At 36.9% G+C, this 14,220-nt stretch overlaps 1 protein-coding gene across 1 annotated transcript in view; it reads left to right on the forward strand.

Annotated features, from left to right (window-relative positions):
* CDK5RAP2 (CDK5 regulatory subunit associated protein 2) overlaps nt 1-12,044 on the forward strand; it is a 174,401-nt gene extending 162,357 nt beyond the window's left edge. Inside the window, exons 33-38 of the mRNA XM_044664271.1 lie at nt 76-153; nt 576-835; nt 2,493-2,636; nt 6,345-6,471; nt 11,226-11,272; nt 11,945-12,044. Of these exons, the coding sequence (XP_044520206.1) occupies nt 76-153; nt 576-835; nt 2,493-2,636; nt 6,345-6,471; nt 11,226-11,272; nt 11,945-12,001 (713 nt within the window). The 3' untranslated portion in view covers nt 12,002-12,044. The remainder of the gene's footprint in view (nt 1-75; nt 154-575; nt 836-2,492; nt 2,637-6,344; nt 6,472-11,225; nt 11,273-11,944) is intronic.
* Nucleotides 12,045-14,220: the final 2,176 nt, after the last annotated feature.

Below are 14,220 nucleotides of genomic sequence, written 5' to 3' on the forward strand. Positions count from 1 at the left end.
AGTCTACACTTCAGTCTTACAATAAAATGTCAGCTTTGAATTCATTTCTTTTTCCTTTCATTTTGGGTTTCACAGTTGATAAAGAACCCTCCACAGAAGACAAAGAACGATGTGAGCTGTCAGATCACAGTTTGGGACTGCTGCCCAAATCAGGTACTTCCTTGATTTAGACATTTGTCGAGCACTTATTATGTGCCGGACCCTGTTTTAGGGAAGGTAATACACAGTTCTAAAAAGAGTCTGATAGAAAAAATAAGACCTGTATGCAAAAGATTAAAAATACAAGGCAGAATAATAAATGTAAGGATTCAGAAGAGAGTGATAGCACTTTTATGGAAATTGGGGAAAGCTTCATGCAGTCAGGTTCCATTAGAGCTTGATAGGATTTCAGCTAATGGCTATAGGGAGTTATCCTAGAGAAATGATGTAACCTGAAAATTGAAAAGCACTGGGATTTTTCCTGTCCTAAATCTAAGAATATTCAGAATTCCATCTTTGTGCTTTTGTAAACTTAGTGAAAAAAATGTGCCCCTTCCTGAAAGCAAGATATTAGAATATATATTTCTCTACTTCAGAAAAGACAGAAATATCTGGAGGGGACTTGGACAGCTCTTCCTGCTGTAGCAGCAGCTCCACAAACAGTACACCCTGCTCTCCCCGCCTAGTTCCTAGTCATCGAATGTGGGCCAACAAGAGTGGACGTCACATCCTGGGGTTGATCGAAGACTATAATGCTTTATGTAAGCAAATTTGTGAAGGCCAGAAGCTACTTTCAGAAATGGAAGCTTATCTTCAAGCCATTTCTGGCCCCCATGACCAGGAAAATGGATTAAAGGTAAAAAGATTATTAATGCTAAAGGGAAAAAAAGATTCAATTAGTTAGATTTAGAACATTTATGGATTATATATGAATACCTTAGAAATCATAGACACTGGCACAGGATCAACTTCTGATGCTGCATGTGTGTGGACTTTCTTTTCAAATCTGTACCGAATTATAGTAATCCTTTTACAGTACTCATATGATTTGCTTTTTTAGCCATTGTATTTGTTGAATAGAACTTCATTGCATCAGACTGAATTTCTCCCCTTTTCTTTCCCCAAATCACCACAAAACTCTACTTTGTGGCCTTGAAATCTCAGCCTTCTTTGGGTCTTTTATTTCTTCCCCTCTCAAATGGGGTTAATACTGCTTGCCTCCAAGGAAGAAGTACATATTTCAGATGCATACTGTGTAACTTGTGTTTCTAGAAGATAGACCCAGTGCACACCAGCCTTGCAGAGAGATTAAAAACAAAACCCCTTAAGTCTTTACTACTAACTGAGGTGTTAGGCTTAATCTCTCTTAGTACAGCACTACTCCTAGCTTTACATTTTTGGTTCATATTAGCAAATGATTTTAGTTGCTCATAATATAGGTTCTCTTAGGCCTCTGGGCTACTATTAATTTGCCTAGGTGATATAAATAGAGGCTGTTCCCTAAGGTTATAATATCTTGCTTTAGCAGCTTAATGATTTTTTTGGGGGGCCCGCCTATTCTCTGGGTCTGCAAACCCATTTAGTGAGTTGCTCATCAAAACTCCCTTATGAGAAGTTGCACTGTCTTGTTTGTCTTTTTATTTTGAGTATTCATGGTGCACTTTACAATTTTTGAAACAGCTCCCCATGAATCTGTGCAGCTATAGATAAGTTCATAGGATTTAAAAGTAGAAAAGACATTAGAAATAATCTGGTCCAAATTTATCACTTTACAGATGAGAAACCTGAGGCTGAGTATCTGAGCCAGGATTTGAACCCAGATTTTTAATCTCTAAGCCTATTGCCTTTTCATCTGTATTTTGCTGCTTCTTCATTTTATACATGCAAAAAAACCAACCAAGAGGCCCAAAGGCAAGACTTGAAGCCACTTAACTAGTTATTTTCAACTGACAGAAGGCATCAGTTTAGCAAGACATGTCTTGCTGGTGCAGGAGGGCATCTCTCTGTGTCTTTTGCTGTCTCTTGTATTTTTTTTCACATCAGGGCCATTTTTTTCCTGTTTTGTCAGCAGAGGGAAATATATTTTATGGGTACTTGATAGTCATTTCAACATTAAATAGAACAGTTTAAAAGGATCTGCTAAAGAAGGATACATCTACATTGCTTAAATTAATGTCTGGCATCATTTGACTTTCAAATTGCCTGCCATGAAATGCAAATGAAGAAGACAAGTCTTGCCAAGCATTTTCTTCATGTCCTAGTAAATACAGTAAGTGCAACCAGTTATTAATCACAATTATTGATTTGGTTTAAATCCCCCCAAATTTTTCTATAATGTATAATTCAGTAGTCTTTAAAGCCCATAAATTAGGGAGCTTCTCCTGGCGCCATGCTCTTCTTCATCATATTAAACACCAATATCACAGCACAAGGATTTATTCCACTAATTAAAGCTTACATTTTCATAATCATTTCAGGTCAAAATATAACATGTTTCTAATCCTACAATATAGGTTCCAGACCAAGCGCCTCTGAATCGTTTTTCTGACAGTGTTAATACAGCACAGCAGATATTAGAAGAGGCAGCTCGTTTATTGAAGCTTCTCTGGAGAGTTTCCCTTCCCATAAAGGGCCACTGTCCTACTCACTCTAATCAGGTATGCAATTTTATGGAGTGACAAAGACATACATTTTTAAAGAGAAAAGTGTCTTTTAAAAAAATACAAATATATTCGATACATCTGTGAAATGCATAGTCAGCGTGGGGAGACTGAGCTCTGGTCAAATTTCAGAATCTTTTGGTTTTAACAGGTAAGGCAACAATCCTTCTATTCATTCGTTCAACTCTTTACTAAACACCACTCATATTAGTTTTGTAAGGGTGTACAGAGAAGTATAAGATATATTCTTTTTTGTCAAGAGCTTTCAATATAAGGACTCTGAGGCCTGTCCATATAGGGCAGTATATGTTAAATAGTAGAAGCAAAAAGTGAATTTAGTGTGCCTAGAGTGTTTTCAGGGAAGAGGCATGAAACTAAATCTTACAGGATGGCTAAACTTCAAATAGTTGGAAAATAGTAGGGCATTCTTGATATTTCTCACATTCTCTTAACTACTCACCAACCAGCTTTGCCCCAGGGATTCCTCCTAATTGTTAACAGTGGCCCCCTCTCATAGAAGAACATAATTACTCTTTAGAATGGCAACCTGAAGATTTAAGACTTTGACATTTAAGACCCTCCATAGATTGTCCACAGCCTACTATCCAGTTTTATCTACTTCCAAAGTTATCTTCTTTAGACACATTGGTCTACACACTATGCCTTGAACATATCCCCTCTCCTAGCCCCTCTCAAACACCTATAGCTCATTCTTCCACACACTATCCTACAGAGTACCTGTCTTAGAGGTAATACCAAGCACAGGTGGTGATTAAAGAACATTTTTGGCACTGTGTAGTATGGACCATACATACAATATAAGCCTCAGAGTTGATGGTATTATGACATGGCTATTAGTTGAGAATCCTGTTAACCAAAAAAGACCTGTATTAGTCATTTATTATTTATCATTTGCTTTTTGTGATTATCTTTTCATATGTACTTTCTGTTCCTCTAAAAGCATAGACCATATCTTACTCATTTTTTTGTACATATACTCGATGCTCAGTAAATGTTTGTTTAATTGAGTGATATTGCCATTAAATTTGTCATCTATGAATTTATTGAAATCCTTTAATCTGTTTACATACTTGACTTGTATCATCTTTTTCTGTAATGAGTTGTTTACTACTCATTCTGTGAAGCAGGGCCTCGTTTATTTAAAATTTTACCTTTCTCAAAATTTAAGGGTTTTTTTCTGGTTTGCTGGAATTTGACAAATATATATATGGTTGCCCTTATCCTAGGCCTTCATTCTGTTCTTACCCTAATAAAGAGTTGTCTTTTTAGTCTTATCATCCTGTCCCCTCTGTAATCCCATTGACCATTTGGGTTACCTTTCTCTGGATTTTTTTTCTTTTAGTTTTCATTTCTATTCTGCTAAGTTTTGTTTAGAATATACTGAAAATATGGTCCTAACCTTATTGGGCAGGATAACCTATATTTATAGTAGAAAATGTACATTGGTAGAGTTCTCAGCTTCTTTGGGAGCACTAACCTGAAGAAGAAAGAAATAGCTCTCAACTTTGTTGGTTTGAAAGATTTTTTTCTCCTTTTTCTCCAAGTTTTTGGATCTTGCCAAATACTAGATAGAGGAGAATTTTACCATGTATTAGAATTCTTTTAGTGTAAAAATCTTTGGCTATCCCTTAAACTTCTAAAATGTAGCAAAACTATAGTGAAAAAGATAGTATTTCAAGGTGAAACTTATGTATGAAGCCATTATCCACTCCTGCTGTGGTCTTGAGATTTCCCTAATGTCTCTGAAATCTCTTTAGAGGAAATATGAACTCTTTGAGCACAGGGCAGTGCATAAGTGAATACTGTCTCCTCACAATGAAATTGTGTCCTTCAGTAGAAACAAAGCAGCCCACGTTTTGAGTAGGTAGGCCTCTGGATCACTTTGCAATAAACAACTTATCTCCAAGGCACTTTGTGAGGTAGTGAACTATTGAGGGACTAACCTGTAATATTTCTTTGGGACATTTAGACACTAGCTTGCTTCTAACTTGCATACTTTGAAGCCTCATGAAATAGCGGGTTTTTGGATTGATTATGGAGGAAAAAGGTAATTTTTCAGATCTTCCTACCTTAATGATTGATTTACTATTCTCTTAAAGAATGCATATTTAATTTTTTCCAAAAAAGCTGTTCTGTCTCAGAGCATTCTAGGTTTGGAAGGAACTATATAGAGAGTACCCCCTGACTTCAGTGTGAAAATTCATTTAAACCATTCCAGTTAGGTGCCTCATTCTCCACCCCCCCTCACCCCCACCCCAAAGGTCTCCCAGTCTCCCTGTTCCAGGTGTTGAACTTTTCATTTTCATCTCTTAGGGTGCAGTTTCTATGGACCTTAAATATTTTTCTATACTTAGCGAAGATATTGCTTGCCATGTATCTACTAACCTAGTGATCTTTAACCATTCCTTGAAGGTGTCATTTTCATTCCAATATATTCTTCCCCAGGGAGGAACTATGTACAACTAAGAAGCTCCTAAGAATACTCTACGGTCTTTGGCATATTCAGACCCCATACTTAATATTAAATTGACTTTTTTTTTTTTAAAACCCTTACCTTCTGCCTTATAAATATTGGTTCTAAGACAGGAGAGTGATAAGGACTAGGCAGTTGAGGTTAAGTGACTTGCCCAGGTCATATAGCCAGAAAGCATTTGAATCCAGGTTCTTCTGGCTCCAGGCCAGGCTCTCTATCCACTGAGCCGTCTAGCTGCCCCTTAAGTTGACTTCTAACAGTCTTGTCTCTTATGTATGGGCACTGAGGGAAAGCTGATTTAAATTATGAAGAGCTTTAGGCTCAGTCAATGCCCTCTTTAAATACAGGAGGATACTGAAGCCTGAGGGATGAAGTGATTTGCCTGGTGCCACACATTTAGTAAATGTTGAAGCCAGGAGGAGAACCTAAGCCTTCTGATCCCAACCCTGTTGATACTACATGATGACTGTGCTCATAGCCCACTGAGAAGCATAAAACAGTCACAGAGATTTATTTGTCTTCTCAAGAAACCTGATAAGTTGTTTGTTGTTGTTGTTTTTTTTTTTTGCTATGTAGTACTCCTTCTGAATATAATTAATTAGATCTTTGCTTTTAATATTGCTTAGTGTTTTATTTTCATGCAGCAAAGCCATCTTTAGGATTGTTGAGGGCTGCCTAAAATCCCATTCAGAACAAAGCCCATGCCTCAGACACTTCTCAGCTGTGTGACCCTGGGCAAGTTACTTGACCCCCATTGTGCCTAGTCCTTGCCACTCTTCTTCCTTGGAGCCAATACTCAGTATTGACTCTAAGACAGAAGGTAAAGGTTTAAAAAAAAAAAAGAACACAGCCCATATTTCAAATGTTGTTTGAATGCCAAAAACATACCTGCTTCTACAAGAAGCTGTGGTTCCAGTAAATAGTCCCTACTTTGGAATATTGGCTTTTAGTGTCCTGGGCCACCATTCATAAATGTGTACCATCTGAAAAGGTAGCCAGAAGGATTATTTCCTGGTGCCATTTTCAAGGACATTAAGAGGTTAATGTGAAAATCATGCAAGATAGAAAATGCAAGTTATCATGGGAAGAGACAAAAAAGGATAATTGCTATTTGTTAATACTCCTCATTAGATATCTTATTCTGTGCTGACACTTAACAGACCATTGGGCCCTAAAAAAAGAGGTCAACAATATCTTTATTTCCTCTGTAGATTGCTGAAATGAAAGCTGAAATCAGCCGACTGCATAAGAAAGTTTCTGAGCAAGAGAAGAAACTATTTAGTACAGCTAGACATTTACAGCTGAGGAAACATCAGGAAAAAGTCATCTTCGATCAGCGTATGTAAAAGTTTACACTCAGATAACTTCCAGTCTTTCCTATTTATTTATAAACTGTTTCTTTGCTTTGTACTTTGGGGCAAGCTGTTTTTGACTATTGCTTTTGTTGAGATTGTATTAAGGTCTTTTAATCATCAAATCTTATATGTCATGGTATTTGCAAAGATTAGGTGCCATGTCAGTGGTGTTTATTATGTTCATTCCTATTGTCAGCACAATGGCCTCCTGAAGCTGCTCCGCATTAACTGTGCCATTTCCTCTATCTTAGGAAGATTGCTGACTTAGGGCCTCTCTCCACCCCCTCCTCCCACCCCCCATCCCTCCCTTCAGGCCATTATTTCAGCATTTTCTCAGTTAGAGATGGAATCCTGCCTCATGCCTGAGTCCTAATAAAGCCAAAAGTTTCTGGGCCATTTCTGAAGAGCAGAAGGTGGAGTTTATTTCTGAGTAGGAATATACCTTGGTTGCCTTTGGAAAGTGTATGAAAAGAGACTGCCATGAGACTGGCAGGATTTGAACTAGAAAATGGGGAAGCTTGTTAAATCCCCATTTGCCAGTGACCCTTATGAATATAAACACATAGCATAATTTCATGGAGAAACCCAGCTAGGGAATAGAAATTTAGGTATTTCTTCCTTCCTCTTTCAGCCATTGTAGGCTAAGGAGGGGCTGAACTGGTAACACTTTGCATTTATGCAATCCTTTCTAATCTCTTGGTTTTCAAGAACACTTGTGGAGACTAGCAGGTTTAGTGACTGGCCCTTGTTCACACCCAGATCATTAAAGATTAGAAGATAAGACTCATATTTACTAAACCACTGCTTTTTCCTTCGGCCATATTGTTAACTATTGAGGGAGGTAACCTTGGATTCTAATGGAAATTGGATAGTTCCTGCAAATAATCTGTCTGAGTGGTCCAAGCCATAATCTCTTCCTCTGCTGGAAAATAGCTAGAAAGAACTTTTGAGGTTATCTAGTATAGGTGAAAAATTTTAAAGATAAATTTAAAGCTAAGAAATAGAGAGTCTGGGCAGCTAGGTGTCTCAGTGGATAAAGAGCCAAAGAGATGGGAGGTCCTGGGTTCAAATCTAGTCTCAGGCACATCCCAACTGTGTGATCTTGGGCAAGTCACTTAACCCTAATTGCCTAACCCTTACTGCTCTTCTGCCTTGGAACTAATACTTAATATTGATTCCAAGACAGAAGATAAAGGTTTAAAAAAAAATAGAGAAACATAGAGTGACTCATTCAAGGTCATATATAGGTAGTATGTAACAGAGCCAGGGTTTGACAGAATTCTCTCTCTTTTTTTTTTTTTTTTTTTGTTTTGTTTTGTTTTGTTTTGTTTTGCCTCACTGTGTACCCTGATTTGGCAAATGAGAAAACTGAGACCCACAGAGAGGGAGTGACTGTTCAGGGTTACAGAATGAGTTAGGTATTCCCCAAATAGCTTACCTAAGTAAATATCTCTTAAATAGATTGTGATATATTCAAATGAAGGCATCCCTGTGAATTTGTTTTTCAATTCCCACATTCGATGGATGCCTTCTGATATAAAAATAAAAATTAAATAACAGGATTTGGCAATGAATAGAGTTAGCTTCATCAAGATGGTGTTTGGGGTGCGTACCCCTGTATTTTCCAGAACTGGCTTCTGGTGACTCTATAGTTGAGTCATTACTTAGAATATCGTGGCAGTCTCAAGAAACAATTAATCTAGAAATGGAAATTTGATAGACCCTAGCACTTGGTATAAAATACTACCATCAATCAATCAGTAAGCATTTATTAAAGCCTTTATTATGTACCAGGCACTATGCTAAGCACTGAAAGGTAACCATGTGAAGAAGTGCAAATGAGAGACGGTTGTCAGAACTTAAATTATATTTAAAAATGTGACTTATTTCATCAGCTGCTCTAATTCTGTAGATTTGGAGGGGAGTTGAGCCAAACCTTTTGGGAATCTGACTGCGCTATGGGAAAAGTGCTTGATTTTGAGTCCTGACATTACCACTTATGTGTGTGATTTTGGACAAGTTATTAAATAAGACTTGTCATTTATGCAGTACTTTAAGGTTTTCTTCAGAATAACCTTTGAGGTAGGTAGAGCAAGTATTGTTCCCTACTTTACAGATGAGGAAACAGGATCAAAGAGGTTGCAACTTGTCCTAGGTCATATAGGAAGAAATGATAAGACTGATGGGAACTGAAGTCTTCTGATCCCCATGTCTAGTGCTTATTTAATTAGGCCATACTATTCCAATAATTTCATCTATGAAAATAAGGGTAACAGTACTTGTACTAATGGTTTTATAACTTTCTTATGAAGGAATGCTTTATAGAAATGAGCTGTATGTATAAAAAAGCAAGAGCAAAACAGTCCATATTTTCCTTCCTTCTTTTGAAGCACTCAAGGTATCTAGATGTTTTGATTTTTTTCCTCCCAGATTTTGACCACATGGCTCCATGGGAGTGGCAGAATTCTGTCCCCATTTTTCCTCATTAGGGTTGCCTTGGGTATTTGATGACATACATTTGGGGGTTTGTAATAATTGATTTTAACTTCTTCAGCATGCTGGTAGAGGGATGGAAGAAAGAGATGGGAAGCTTATCAGAAGTGACTTTATTGCATTAAAATCTTATCTTGCTCAGTGAAAAAATGCCTACATCCCTCCCCCAAACATAGAATTCAAACAGGCTTTGAAATCATCTGATGAAAAGTGCTGTTGGGCAAGAAACAGCCACTCATATTTGTTTATCAAGCTCGACATTCTGCCCTTGTACTGAATAAGCCATTTAAAGGGTGGAATTTAATTTGGTGAGTTCATTCCAACCTTGGGCTTTGTTAGCAGAGCATACAGTTACCTTTAAGCTATATTCTGGGCCATGTTTAGCAACTGGAGGAATTCAAAGCAAGGAGAGTTTTCCCAGCCCTTACCCAGCAGTTTTTGGAATTGCCTCTAAACTGCATCTCTACTTAAAAACTTCTTTTTTGAGGCTCGTAGCATGATTGATGAAGCGTAGGAAACTGTTATTATATCATTCATGCTAATCATCTAATTTTGTTTTTACAAAGAAATAGAAAAAAAAAGATCTAATTTCTTTTCAGTTCTTCCTACAAGGTTCTTGTAGGCCTAATGGTTTATTGGAACCCAGCTAGTAATCTTTATATACCCAAGAATAGAGGAAAGTTCTTTGAAGTCATATTCTCCAACCTCTTCATTTTTTTGAAGAGAGAATTAATCTAGAAATGGAAGGCTAAGGTACTATGGTCCCAAAGATAATGAGTGATAGAGCTTGAGATAAACCTAGTAGGTTTGACTCCCTTAAATCTAGTGCAGTACCTCTCTGTTTCTGGAGATGTATCATATGGTAGAAATCTAGAAATTTTGGGGTCATAATTCTGAGCTGAAGATCCAAACTTTAATTGTGGAAAATTAAAGCTGGAGATCTTACCACACCCAGTTTGTGATATGACCCCATATAGATATTCAATAGTATGTTGTATAGGTTTTTGACAGCTTATTAGCCTAAGTCATTGACACAGCAGAACATACAGAGGATATTAAGAAACATGCAATGGTCTTTGATAACAAGGGATTAAAACATTTGCTAAAAGGTCTTCCAGGTTTAGGACAAGGTTAAATATCATACTACTTAGGTCAGAATAACCTTTCTTGGCCACAGTACCTTGGGAGCCTATAGTGGCACAAATCTTTAAAGGATCATATACCTGAAGAAAACAAGGTTGTTTTCATACCACCTAATCAGGCCAGCTATACACTCTCCACTTTCAATGAACCTAGCTCCTTTTGCATGTGTTTTAGTTAGTCCTAGAAACTACCCAGACTTAAAGTTCTTATTCTTCCAACAGAATTTGTTAATATATTTAATTGCTATAATATTCTAATATGTCAAACTACATCCTGTCTAATACTATGGTTAATATTCTGTTATTGTAATTGATATCTTATAAACAGTTTAATAACAGGGTCTAACTAAAAATTATAATTGTAGTTATTTATCTATAATCACTTGGTTTATGATCAATAATATAAAGGCAATATAAAACAATTTTCCTTTCACCTGGGACACCAAAAAGAGGGTTATATTTGGAGTCAGACAAGAGGGTTATATAGGGAGTCAGACAACCTTGGTTCAAATCTTGCCTCAGATACTTAGGGTCATATATTTAAAACTGGAAAGGAACTTAGAGGTCATCTGGTCCAGCCTTTTCATTTATTGGTCAACAAACTGAGGCTCAGAGAGGTTAAGTGATTTACTTCAGATCATAAAGGTAAACTTGGCATTTGAATTTGGGACCCTCAATTTTAAGTTCAGCACTCTATCCACAGGCATGTCACCTGTACCCTAAGGGCGTTAGTTTCTTCATCTGTAAGTGGAGATAATAATATTTCTACTACTTACTTCACAAAGTTGTTCCGAGAAAAGTACTTTGAAACATCAGATAAATGTTCAGAGTTGTGTCTGAGCTTTTTTTCTATACAAGCATGTGTGTATCCAGTAAGGAAGTGGCAGCTTGAGAGTCTCTTAGTTCCCACAGAGGTTGAAATGGTTTAATTCCATATTGTCCAAGAGGAAGGGGCAAAGATTCATTCCAGAGCTTTACTTTGACCTTTTTTTGGCAATGTCTAGAAGTTTCTTTTCTGCCAACTTCTTTTATCACAAGGGGGTAACATTAAGCAAGTTCCTGAACATTAGATAAAATTGATTTTCCATTTTTCTCTTTCTAGTGGTTTTAACCCATGAAATCCTAAGGAAAGCTAGAGGAAACCTTGAGGTAAAGTAAAATTTCTAAATATACTATAATTAAAGGAGAATGAAAAAAGTTTTAAATTGTACCCACAAATACAAACCCTTCTTCCACTAAAGTCCTTCTTACTGTATTGTGGAAGTGATGCTGGATTCTCAAAGACTATGCCTTCAAAGTGATGAATGAAGTTTTTGGCTAAAGTTACTTTTCTAAGACAGAGAAATTGTGATCTCTGTCAGTATAGCAAGTATCTATACCAGCAAATCACTAGTCCTCAAAATATTGAAGTATGTATATATATTTTAAATTAAATTACAACCATTCATCCTCTGCCATAGGTTTATGAAAAGGCAGAAGGTATTTTTAATGCTTATTTCTTTCTTAGCTATCATGTTTTATTAAAGCGATTGATCCTTATTCCCTGAGATACTCTCTCCTTAGATTCCCATAGGACTTTCCATCTCCTTTCTTCCCCTTATATCTCTCCATGGTGGCCACAGCTTGGGAAGAGAATGAACTCATTGAATTTTAGGCTTAACTGTTCTTTTTAATTTGGGGGAAGCTGAGTATCCTCTTCTCTATTTTTATTACATTTAAAATATCTGAAATTGTGTGTTAATTAAGTATAATCGTGAGAAACTATGAAATTTGCTAAAGTCCTTAACTGAGGCACACTCAAAAGTTTCCTTTTCTTTTCAGCTTAAACCAGGGGGGCCATCTCCAGGAACAACCAGTTCCTGCGCATCAGAATCCTGAAGGACAACTTGTGCTAATAAATGCATTGGTCTCCCTACTGTGATCATTTGCAGACTACTTGTCTTTGTTTTAAGCATAAGATCTCTCATAGCAATGGAAAAGGTTTGAACAGCCCCTGAGAAGTAGATGTAAAATATATATATATAAACACATCTGATATGATGGAAGAGCCTTTAGAGTCTGAGGTCTTGGATTTAAATCCTGACTCTGCTATTTCCTACCTGTGTGATCTTTAAACCTTCACTCCTTTTCTCTAGGCCTATTTTCTCTATAAAATGAGGGAGTTAGATTAGATGATTCTGTGAAGTCCCTTACAGTTCTTAGTCCTGTTTTATATCTTGTAAAAGCTATGTTTGATTTGAGGGAATCATTCATCATGGATGGTACTATAGAGTTTTGAACAGCATCACTCGCTATGGTACATGTACAGTTTCTGGGTATCAGCTAAAGAATATCCATGAACTTGTAATAGCAAGTTTGAATTTCCATTCTGTGAAAACCAAAATTGGAAAAAGGACCTTCTAGAGTAGTCCTTCTTGTGTGACTGCATTTGGCCATGGGCTTTTGTTAAAGTTCATGTAATAAGATTTTTTATCATACTTTTCCATCTGCTCAACAATCTTCCATTGACATAATTTGAAGATGCTAATTAAATAATGCCTTTATTTAAACCTGTTTATGCAGTTATTTGATGTGGACCATCTAAACCAGAAGCCAAAATCTGAGTTGCAAGAGGTTAAAGAGTTTTGTAATTATTAAGGCAATATTCCTTACATCTGCCATGAAAATCACTTTTAAAATCACTATTTGAATAAGTCTTCTTATCTACTGTTAGTTGGACTGGCTCTTAATTCCTGGAAAGAAAAATTCTGCCTTGTCCTTTTCTGGTTTTAAAAGCCTGCATGGTACTGGGGTGAGGGCTCTGATGGTGACTGCTCTTCCTTGCCACCACAAGACAGTCCTTGTCTAGGGGGAGCCTGGGTCTTATTTTTCTAATAAATCACTTAAGGGAGATTTCACTGACAAAACGAATAAACTGAAACTAGATAAATTATATCCATCTTAGGAACTGCAATTTCCTCATCTATAAAAAGGGAAGGCTTGACTCTATGATTTTAGAGATCTATATAACTCTAATAGCAGCATGGTATAAAGTCAGAGTACACTATACATTGACTAAATAGATTTGGTTTCAAATCCATTCTTATTCTTGAGAGCTGTACGACCATGGTCAGGTCGTTTAACCTCTCTAAGCCTCATTTTCCCCAAATCGTAATGGGGAAAGTGTTCTTTGCATTACCCTACCTCACAGGGTTGTTGTGATGAAATCACTTTGCAAATCTTAAAGCATTATAGAAATGTGATTTTCTGTGTAAGTTTTTATTCTGGGATCCAATAATCTATACTCAGCTTCTGACAAAGAGATATATTTGTTTCCAGATGGAAGTGGGGGGGATGTACGGCCAAACCTCGTTCCAGTAACAAACAGAATAATAGGATGGACTTTGCTGCCTGCCACTTGGATTTTATTTGAGGGGGCTTTTAGTCTGAGTCAGCCCGTAGAGTATCTTGGGGCTCTCTCTCAGGTATAGGAGTAGCTATTAGAAAAGTGTTCCCTTTGCAGAGGCAGCCTGTATAGGGCTGGCTGTCATCCACTAGGGCTATAGTGATTTTCTCCTGCGCCAGTTCTGGATTTTCAGGACCTACACTTCATAATAAGAAGTGTGATTCCTCAGTGTCATCACCATGCCTTAGATTTGTTAGATGATAGAGTTATAAAAAGGACCTTAGGAAGGGAGCTTCCAAATCTATGAGCCTATGATTATTTTGGAAGGATTTGCTGCTTATAGGAAACCTGCAGTAAATGCTTTGATAAACAAGAGTTCCCTATTTATAGAAGTTGGAGGGGAAGGAAACATGCTACTAAAGGCATCTGAGATAACAACATACCTTGGGAAAATGGAATTCAATTGACCACTTATTCCTTCAGTTACTCTAGGTAAGTCATTTCCCTTCTTTGGCCTCTGTTCTTTCCTTTTTCCTTTTCCAAGGAATTGGACTAGATGTTGTCTAAGATTCCCTCCAGCTTTAACATTCTATCCTACTCAGATTTTTAGGAATGGATCTACACATGCACTTCCCTTTAAGCAAAACCAATATCAGAAAGTTCATATTTACATAAAAGATAACAAATGATTATTTACTTTTTCACCAAAGGA

The sequence above is a fragment of the Gracilinanus agilis genome, chromosome 2, assembly GCF_016433145.1.
Source record: "Gracilinanus agilis isolate LMUSP501 chromosome 2, AgileGrace, whole genome shotgun sequence".
Classification (NCBI taxonomy): domain Eukaryota; kingdom Metazoa; phylum Chordata; class Mammalia; order Didelphimorphia; family Didelphidae; genus Gracilinanus; species Gracilinanus agilis.